Source organism: Bos grunniens, chromosome 13 (genome assembly GCF_055505025.1).
Source record: "Bos grunniens cultivar Pamir isolate PY7600 chromosome 13, Bosgru_T2T1.0, whole genome shotgun sequence".
In the NCBI taxonomy this organism is placed as follows: domain Eukaryota; kingdom Metazoa; phylum Chordata; class Mammalia; order Artiodactyla; family Bovidae; genus Bos; species Bos grunniens.
The window spans coordinates 66,058,649-66,069,333 of record NC_141177.1 but is presented as its reverse complement, the minus strand read 5'-3'; the positions used below and the strand labels follow the sequence as shown (position 1 = coordinate 66,069,333).

Here is a 10,685-nt window from a genome sequence, read left to right as displayed (position 1 = left end):
AAAAGTAAATCAAAATTCAATTAAAACTGACTGAAATGCATTCCTTTCTATAGTTGAATAATACACAGCTTCTTTCTCCATTCATCTGTTGATGGATATCTAGGTTACTTCCATGTCCTAGCTACTGTAAGTAGTGCTGCAATGAACACTGGGGTATATGTGTCTTTTTGGAATTTGCTGTATGATGCAGGGAACCCAAAGTTCGTGCTTTTTGACAACCTAGAGGGGTGGAGTGGGGAGGAAGGTGAGAGGGAGGTTCAAGAGGGAGGGGCCATACGCATACCTATGACCAATTCAGGTCAATGTTTGGCAGGAACCATCACAATATTGTAAAGTAATTATCCTCTAATTACAAATAAAAATTATAAAAAGTTAATTCACTTAAAAGGCAAAAACTCAGGCAAATCTTATTTCTCCATGAGGAAAGGCCTATGAATCTGTGCTTAAAGTTACATATAGTAAGTTTTATGCCACTATTAACAACTGTAACACATCAAAACATTGACGGAAGCCATAACAGCAGTATTTAAATCTTTAGGTCTATATATAGTGATAAAAACTGGAAAATACCAAAAAGCTATCAATAACACTACTAAATATTAATGACAAGACTGGCTCTTTGGGTGCTGTTTAAACAGCTGGTATTAGGGCTCAGTGTAAGTTTGTAAAGGGCATCCCTGGTGGCACAAATGGTAAAGAATCCACCTGCAATGCACGTGACCCGAGTTTGATCCCAGGGTCTGGAAGATCCCCTGGAGAAGGGAATGGCTCCCCACTCCAGTATTCTTGCCTGGAGAATTCCATGGACAGAGGAACCTGGTGGGCTACAGTCCATGGGGTCGCAGAGTCAGACACGATTGAGTGACTAACACTATCACTTAGAATATGGAAAACTCAGCAGTGCTGATACTTAAATCTGCTAAAAAGTAAGTTAGATGCAGAGAAACATCACTTAAAATGCTATATAAATTTTCATCATACACACATAATACAAAAATATTTTCCTTTAATAAAGATTTTCTCATCATGTTTAATGGTAAACAATGAAATGGCATGGAAATGGTCCAGTAGAGAAACTTTTACTATTTATCTTTCTAAATCATGTATTTTTCCTTCCAAATCTGTATATCTTGTTCTTCTGTTTACAAAAGTAGGTCATCACACACATTTGACCCATCTGTAGATCCCCGAGAAGACACTCTAAAGGCATCAGATGCAAACTGAGCATCAACTGAAAGAAAAGGAAAGAATTATATTCTTTACCTAAAACACTTGGGTTAACTAAGATTAGTAAACAAACAAAAAAACCTGAGACCTTTCCTAGTATTCTGAAAAATGAAATATATCTATAGATGACACAACAAAATACTAATCAAGAGTACAATTTTCTAATCTGCTTATGGTCGCATGTGGGGCTGAGTATCAGAGCTCCTGGTTTTCTCATTCTTCATTCATGTACTCAGGCAATTGAGTGAATTGATGAATACTCATGTATTCATGCAAAGGTTCTGTGACAAGCGCTGGAATTACAAGATGAAGGTGACCCAGTCCACCCTGAAAAATGATATGCCCTAAACTGGAAAAACAGACAAACAGGCAATTTCCATACAGAGTCACAAACACTAAGATATAAAAGACGGCACAAGGAACACTCAGGAGGGGAAGCCAGCTTTGTGTCAATACTGCCAGCTTTTTGGTGGAGGTGATATGTATGTAGCTACCTGAAGGACAGGAAAAAGTACAAGAGACAGAGGGGAGAAACCCGTACAGAGACCAGAGGTGAGCAAGCAAATCTGTGGGATCCTACACAGTCTGGCTGGTTAGATGCAGAGCTAAGCGGCAGAGTAAGCTGGTAGAGAGATAAGGCCAACTACTTTGGCAGGACCCAAATTGACGTGGGTGTTTGGAGCATTTCCCGAGGGTAAAAGATAAACTGGTGCTGTATCTAGTGACAGAGAAATTTTAAAGTCACCCACCAAGTGACAGCTACACAAACGTGACTGCTCGAGTCTGGGTTTCCTAGCCTTAACCACTACCAGACACTTGAGAAGCTGATGAGCAGCATGTTTTCTGAGAATCGTGTCAGGGTGTAGGAAGACAGCTCCACAGGGATGGAGGAAGTAGAAGAAGGATACAGCTAGAAATAAAAAGAAATACACAGACCTTCAGAGACTGTTTTTCAAGCTATGGTACATGATGGATAAATGGAGAAGGATATTTTTCACTATGACTGCTCATGCTTTCACATTTTTCATTAGCTATGTATATAAAACCATATTTAACACAGCATCTGTTATCCAAACAATGGCAAGAGACGCCATTTATTGTTTACAGTGTATTTCAGAAATCAATGTCTAAATTTAATTCATACATTTTGGCAACATACCTTCTCTTAGTGCTCTAGCTATACTCCTGTCCAACTCCCGCCGCATCTGAAATAAGTCAAATATTTATCTTTAAGATAAACAAGTTATATGTTTATAACTTATTAAATGTGACTTTTAAGTAATACTTTTAGAGACTAGACCTAACCTGAAGACTACCTCAGTAGAAAAAAAATCACATAAAAGAAAATGAATTCCTACTTATTCTGCTTATAGATAACACAGAACATATATATGGAATGCTATTTAGATTAATCTGATAAAAAGTACAATAAATATCTATCGAGTACACATAATTTCAGAGAATTAGGGAATGACCCATAATCCTCGGAATGACCCACAAGATTACTATCTTCTCCCCTAAAAGCTCCTGGCCTAAATATGTACTTCCGAGACTTTATTTTGATTTCTAGGTGAGGATCCTGTTCAAATGGAGGAAGTAGTTTGAGTCGAACGTTAATAAGGAGAACACATCTGTGATTTTCTTTAAACTTTTCCATTTTACAAAAACAAAGAAAGGTGAGAAAATTATATACAAGAAAACAACGTGCCAGCAAGACTCAATTCTGAAGACGTTTAGCGAGAAGGATTCTCTCATCAGTGTTAGTTTCAGAACTACGTCCCATAGAAGGGGAAGGTCCCCCAGGCGTCACTGCAGGGTTGAGGAACAGAGAAGTCACAGCTGCAGGGGCTCTGCCCACTCTTGAGCTAAACGGTTCTATACTTGTCTCCACTTTATATAACACGGTTCCACGCAGAAGTTTTTTTTAGAAGAAAGGTTGTTTTCTTTGCAGAAAAAACTTTTGTAAGATATGAGAATCATTGATTTACTCAAAGTTCCTAACTCTACAAAAGAAGTAACAAAGCCAGTGGCATTCTTACTGAGTCCTGTGCCAGCTACTTCCTCAGGTTAAAGAAAAACACATAGATTTTTAACTATAACATGGACAAAATGAATATATAAATCCTTCTTATGTAATTAAACAATGCTTGTGGCATGACATGACTTTCTAACTAAATTATGTGCTTTAAATGCATAAATAAGAATAACTCAATATCAAACTCCTATTTGTAGCAGTTGATATAGTTAATTTAGAAAGGATAAATATTTTTTAAAAACAGGACAGGGAACTTGAAGGAGAAAATCTTTATTTGAATCAATCAGGCCAAAACTGAAGAGATTAGTCTTTAAAAGGATGTTCATTTCCTCCAGATAAAACCTGGTAAACTAAAATCAGTCAACAATGAATTATCCACATTTTGGGTTATTTAGAACAAAATTTAAAACACGCAACAGATCTCTCTTTACTGTCTGCTGCTGCTGCTAAGTCGCTTCAGTCGTGTCTGACTCTGTGTGACCCCATAGACGGCAGCCCACCAGGCTCCGCCGTCCCTGGGATTCTCCAGGCAAGAACACTGGAGTGGGTTGCCATTTCCTTCTCCAATGCATGAAAGTGAAAAGTGAAAGGGAAGTCTCTCAGTCATGTCCGACTCTTTGCAACCCCATGGACGGCAGCCTACCAGGCTCCTCTGTCCATGGGATTTTCCAGTCAAGATTACTGGAGTGGGGTGCCATTGCCTTCTCACTTATGTTTAGGGGTAGATAAACTGCGGTGGGTGCAGCAAAGCTCGGAAATGATTATGAACCACTGCCAAAGTGAAATCAATTAGAAAGTAAGTCAAACATCTTAAAGTATACTTTCAGTTACTAGGCAATAAGATTTCATTTCTAAAGCAGAACTTCAATGCAGCTTTTCAAGAAATTTAAAAAGTATCTCTTGAAAATGAGAGATCTAGGATAAAAAAATCATTAAATGTCTCCTTGATTAGCACAGTTAATGACGGCTTTTACTTAGTGTGCATAAGTCAAATAAATAACTCAGAAGTTCACCAAATTACAAACAAGGATCATTAATATCAGAAATCTGAAACCCAGTGGAAAAAAGATAATAGAACTAACCTTGGTCAAGTAAGTCTCTATGCTATTATTCGAAGGGCGTGGAATTGAGGTAGAAAACCTTATGTTTGCTCTTGGAGTAAGATTTCCGTTGAGCACTACAGGATTATTGAAATTTCCAACACAAGGGGGCTCCAGGACTGGCCTCGTGCTAACAGTGTTGAAGAAAGATCTGTTCTGCTGCTTCTCCACCTGAAGTTTGGCGCTGACCACTGCCAGCCTCTGATGAGTCCTGGGTAAGATGGAAAACACCAATTTCATTCATGTTTCCCTAAATTATCTGCATTTTTTAAGTTGCCATATAGTAAATGGAATTCCCATTAAATTATTTGAACACTGAAAACACAGAGCAGACCTCCTGTAAACAATAACAGTTGTAACCTTGCTCTAAAGAAGTACACATGTGTCTGGGGCTCCTCAAGTAACAAGGCACAGTTGGGAGAGGAGAGAAAGGGCATCAGAGAGAAAGGGAGGTGGCCTCACACGGACACCTGCTGCCTCTGGGACAAACCTGCCTCCAGGAAATAGTTCAGGGATGAAGAAACACCCCGTCCCACAAAGCCACGTTCAAGTGCTTCCTTTCACCACCCTTGTATACATGTTTCACTCATGACCTCAGAGAAATTCAGCTTTTGGCTCTGAGGTATCACCTAGAGCCACAATCACAAGGGAGGACGAGAAAGTCAAAGGGTAAGGCTGAAAAGAGCTAAAACAGCCCCAGGAACAATTACAAGTATCCCCTGCTTTTCCAAAGTTCACTTTATGTTACTTCACTTCTACGAAGGGCCTATGTCAGTACCTGTTTTTGATCATCAAAAAAAAAAAAATCTGAAGACAATTTCTGGTCTCATTTAAAAAGCCAAAACTCTAAACAGTGTTCCGTGTACGTTTTACAGTGAGAGGCATCGCGCTCCCCAAGCAGGGAGACTGGCCCCACTGACCTCCTTCCCGGGAAGCCACACCCCACATCTCAGCATCAAGTCGCCACAGCCCTAAGCCCCGTCTGGGAGCACCTTTGCTTCACTTGTGCATATTCATTTCATGTATCGACTAGCAGAATGTGTCCTCAGGTCCCTGCTTCTTTGCTTTATGCTGCTTTGGCTTATGAAAGGCTTCCTAGGAGCGCTCTGCTTTCAGATAGTGGGGAAGCCTGGACTGGGCACTGCCGGTGGGATCTGCCCTTTCCATCCTCCACACCCCTCAGTCGGGTTACTACATTACTTTTAGCCACTTTGTGACTTACCCTGCCTCTAACCCATGTGTTCATTTCCCCTATTTCATAAGCACGCCTGTACATAGTGCGGGAAGCCTTGACACAGTGCTAACAGTCGGTCTTAGGGCACCCCTTTAGCAGTGGCCAGCTAGTTAGCTTTCCCTTCCTACGAGTCTCACGTCCCCACTTGGGGAACACATGTATACCTGTGGCGGATTCATTTTGATATTTGGCAAAACTAATACAATTATGTAAAGTTTAAAAATAAAATAAAATTTAAAAAAATTAGGCTTTAGAGACAAATCAATGAACTAAATTTCGTTTCTGTGATTCTGTGTTTTGACTTACTTGTCTAGTTTATCTTCCAATGACTTTATAAGTTCACATTCTACTAGGTAGAGTTGCTTATATTTTTCCAACTCTGCTTTATTAGAATCTTCTTGCAAACTTTTCATTTTGGAGAGTTCAGATTCCAAGTCTTTAATTCTGACTTCCATCTGTTGAAATCCAGCTTGTGTCTAAGGCAAATTGAAAAAGATAACATTTTTAAAATAATCATTAACCTGGAAAATTATATTTATTCCCTTTAGTTTTGAGTCAGTGATTCAGAGAGCGATTTCAAGGGTGAAAAAAAAAAAAAAGAGAGCGGAAGTTTAAAACAATTATTGTTAATGTGAAGTGAATTAAATCTGAATTATAAAATTAAAGTGGAATCACTGTTAAAGTAGTACTTATATAATCTGATAATTCAAAGAATAAGAGGATCAACTTAAAATTTTAAAAATTGAACAAGATAATTTAAGAATAATTCAAGAGGATGGTACCAGTTCTAAACCACAATATTTTCTTTTCTTCTTAATGGTCTTGTTTTTTACCAATTGGTCTTATAAGTAACAGGATTCTCTAGTGAGAATCATTCTGAAAGGTCAATTTAGTGATAACTGTGATGGAAACTGAAATATTAAAAGGGAAAACAAGCGCCCCTCTTCCTTCCAGAAATCTACAAAACTAACTGCTCTAAGGGAGGCAGAGGAAACACCTACGCTGCATACATCCAAAATGTACTGTGCAGGGAGAGTGAACTCAAGCACAGGACAGACCAACAAAGTAATCTGCAAAAACATGTGACTTCTCTTAATTTCTCTACGAGATCCTGTCTCGCTCTATATTCACTCTCCTGTTGATATTGCTCTACTTGACCGTGTTCTGTCATATTCACTTCTATATGACTTCTGAGGGTCACTACTTCTTGCTCCAACTTCTTTCTCCTCTCTAGTTTTTTACATTTCTTTGTACTAGTTTCATAGATAATAACTCCTGTTGAAAAACTTGATTTTTTGCATCCAGGTGCAGACCTTTTGAAGATGCAGTTTCCAGCTCTGCTGGAAAATCATCAGTCTTTAAGAATAAAAGGATACTGTTTGCTAATGAAGAAAGTGGACTGAGCACAGCCTAACTCAAACCCAGGATGAAATAAATACGATGGTATCTGTATTGTAGAATATAGGACCAGGGATTACTCAGAGAATTAAGAAAGATGTTCTCACCACCAAGAGTCACAAAATATGTTCTTCACTGTCATCTTTGTCACACAACAATTGCACTTGGTTTTACACTCTTTTATGGTCCTACAATAATATTTTTCTATCTTTCCTCCATAAAATGACTACAAGTCACCTCTTAGTAGAATGTCTCTTACTCCTCCCCCCATCTTAATGTCCCAGGATTTTAAAGAAGTTTGAGGGATACTGTACTTTCATGCATTGGAGAAGGAAATGGCAACCCATTCCAGTGTTCTTGCCTGGAGAATCCCAGGGACGGTGGAGCCTGGTGGGCTGCCGTCTATGTGGTCGCACAGAGTCGGACACGACTGAAGTGACTTCGCAGGGCTAAGTTAATAAATCCCTTCCAAAAGAAGACTATGAGAATAAGACTCTAATTAATGAATCTTGTAAATATGGATTCTAATCCCATAAGCCTATTTCTGAAGTACAAAGACGTTTTGCTAATTTGAATTGCATTCCAAACAGAATTATTTGCAAAGTTAAATCCCATTTCCTAACAGTTTACAGAGATGATCCACACATTTTTCTGAACAGCAACAACAAAAAATGCCTCATTCTTGTAACCCTTTGTTACTGTCCATTTATGCAAGACAAGTGCTGTGCACATCAATAAATATTCCCTGTTACACCAATGTATACTTAGCCAAGATTCCCCCTCATGGAAGAAATGTCAATAGTGTAAAATCAGGGGCTAAACTGTTCCTCAGAGCCTAGGTAACAAGCGCTGATGTGAAAAGGCTCAAAGAGCTGGATAGTCAGGAAAGCTCCATGAAGGAGGAGAGACTGGGCGCCAGGTCTGAAATAATGAAGGACTACCCAAGAGGAAAAGAAACTGTAAAGACAGAAAGGACAGTCTGAGCAAGGGCCAAGGAAAGGTGAAATCAGCCAGCTAACTCTGAGGATAAGATCCAACCACAGGGAAATAAAAACATGTGCACACAGAATCATGGAAATCAGTGTTCACAACAGCATTATTAATAGCCCCAAAGCGGAAACAACCCAAAGCTCCATCTAGTGATGATGGATACATGGCTTAGCTTACTGTGACAACCAACAGAAACGGAAGAACTGATACTTGTTATCACATGGATGAACTGTGAAAACATGACATCAAATGAGCAAAGCTAATCCCAAAGGAGCATACTGCATGATTCCATTTATATAAAATACCGAGGACAGGCATGTCTAGAGAGACAGACATTAGACTGGGGGTTGCCTGGGGTTGAGGGAGATGGGAGGCCACGGGTGGTGGCTAAGGGATGCAGGGTTTCTTTTAGGGGGTGATGGAAATGCTCTAAAATTGACTGTAGTCACCGGTTACACCTCTCTAAGAGATACTGAACTACACATGTTGAGTGGGTGAATTCTATGATACGTCAATTATATCTCAATAGCTTTAAAAAAAAATCCAATCCAATGCAGGATCCAGATAATCTTCTTAATTCTCTAGTTTGGATGTACGTATTCTACACCATCTGAATACCTCCATGCTTTTACAATATACTTAAAATGAAAAGGAAAGAAGGCAATGCCTAAACTTCACCTGGTTTGCATAATACCTTTTCTGCAGAAGTTATTCTGAAATCCATGAAATAAATATATACAGAACTCTACAGCCATTCACAAAAGGAAAGATGAGAAATGATAATATTCTGAACATTCCATTAAATTAATGACTTTAATCTGGCTTGCCTCATCATGGTAATACAGTTATCACTTTAAAAAGTATTTTTTCAAAGAAAAAAAAAGGCTCTCAACTTGTGTGTATAATGAGGCACAATCCTCAACTTTCCTAAGAGTAAATAATACAAGAAAAAAACAATATAATGCAAATGGCAGGATGAAAGTCTGAGTTTAAGAAACGAGTGCATTATAAAGATAATAAGAAAATTGTAGTAAGTTACTTGTAACAAAATTACAGAAGAAAGCTGACCATGAAAATGAGTGTCCTAAAACACTTTATCCTACATATTAACTGTTAACACGTTCAATTTCAAACATACCTGACTTGTGACTTGACGTGGTTGTAGTAGTTTACAATTGTTCTTCAAATCCTGTGCCTCAGCTTCTAACTTAGGACAATAACATGACGTGACCCTCAGTGAAGCCTCCGACACAGACTGCTTTTTTATAGCGTCATCCAGTTCTTGTTGAAGTTGTCTCACCACTGCCTAATAAGATGCTCTGTCACTGAGTTTATCAAATCACTTTACTATTATGTTATGTTAATAACAGATAACTCCAACATATGGACTTTGAAAACTATCGCAACTGTCTGAAAACAGACAGCAACTCACCTTCTTTTCCCTCCTCACTGAATCTAGTTACAGACACAGAAGGGGCCACCCTCCAGCCTTCCTGACATTAAGTTACTCAAAGGATTCGGCCCCACTGTCCACGCCCTGCCCCTCCCAATAAATCTGCAGAGCGTCACCACCTCACGTCCAGAAAGAAGTGAGCGTGTAGGTGGGACAAGTGGTGGAAAATTCCACACTGTGGAAACATTTTCCTTTTTTACTAGAAGCTTTGATTAACTCAGAGATCTTCACAGATTCCAACCAGTGCTCAGATCTTTCCAATAGATTCCTACCTCAGCAGAAAAATGGGGCCATTCCCTTGTTGCTTATCTCTTTTATACCTAGTAGGGTGTCTATGTTAATCCCAAACTCCTAATTTATCCCTCCTCTCCACCTTTGCCCTTGGCTAACCGTAAGGACCTACTGGAGAGCACAGGGAACTCTACTCAATATTCTGTAGTCACCTACCTGGGAAAAGGAACTGAAAAAGAATGGATACATGTATAACTGAATCAGTTTCCTGTACATCTGAAACTAACACAAAATTGTAAATCAACCATATTCCAATATAAAAGAAAAATGAAATTTAAAAAAATGAGGTTGCTCCCATGGCCTTCAAGGAGCCTCGACAACTTGGCCTCCACCTGCCTCCAGACCGCAACTCCTACAACCCTCTCCTTGACTCACTCCATTCCTGCTGCTCACGAATCCTGCCGTCCTTCATTTTTAGAGGACAAGCTTGTATTCAAATGATAGTAATTGATACTTAAAATGAGAATTATGAGCAAATTGTTTGTAAAAATGTTAAGTAAATCATAAATAGCAGTGGGAAGAGTAAATCAAGAATAGTTTTGCTAAAGTTCACCACCTGAGTCCCAAATTATGATTTAATGATAAGTAGATGCATTTGAAGATTTGAGAGGCTTTAAGAACAAATGATTCAAGGCTAAAATGTTTCCCATATTAACTCAAACTGACATGAATAAAAATAAAATTGTACCAACAAATATAACAAAAAGCTATGAGAAGCTACTGAAGCCAAAGTATGGTATACAAAATATAGCCTCTGGGAAACCTGGAACTGACTATCAAGATAATCCAGGTAACTAAAGCTTCATTTCAAAATATTCATTTCAGGTTTGAGCATTTCATTTATCTGCTTCATCATGATACTGAAATGTGGTAACATAAAGATTAAAATTATTACCTTAATAAAGAGTAGACTACTAGTACCTGTCTACGTTAACAATTTAGAACTAAATCTCTTAG

General features: G+C 38.7%; 1 protein-coding gene across 1 annotated transcript; it reads right to left on the bottom strand.

The window, feature by feature from the left end:
- Positions 1-986: 986 nt before the first annotated feature.
- On the bottom strand, positions 987-10,140 carry LOC147361146 (ankyrin repeat domain-containing protein 26-like). The gene is made up of 6 exons (XM_086335201.1): positions 10,104-10,140; positions 9,123-9,286; positions 5,903-6,072; positions 4,345-4,573; positions 2,387-2,432; positions 987-1,231 (listed from the first exon to the last, which is right to left on the bottom strand). Exons 1-6 carry the CDS (start codon positions 10,138-10,140, stop codon positions 1,143-1,145), a joined length of 735 nt encoding a protein of 244 aa, XP_086191327.1. The 3' UTR covers positions 987-1,142.
- Positions 10,141-10,685: the final 545 nt, after the last annotated feature.

Bases quoted from the DNA above. Each gene is read 5' to 3' on its own strand.
- LOC147361146 (XM_086335201.1), bottom strand. From the start codon at position 10,140: ATGAAGGACGGCAGGATTCGTGAGCAGCAGGAATGGA. The intron at 6,073-9,122 runs GTATGTTTGAAA...AATTTGCCTTAG, and splicing joins CACGTCAAGTCACAAGTCAG to ACACAAGCTGGATTTCAACA. The intron at 1,232-2,386 runs GTATGTTGCCAA...CTTTTCTTTCAG, and splicing joins AGCTAGAGCACTAAGAGAAG to TTGATGCTCAGTTTGCATCT.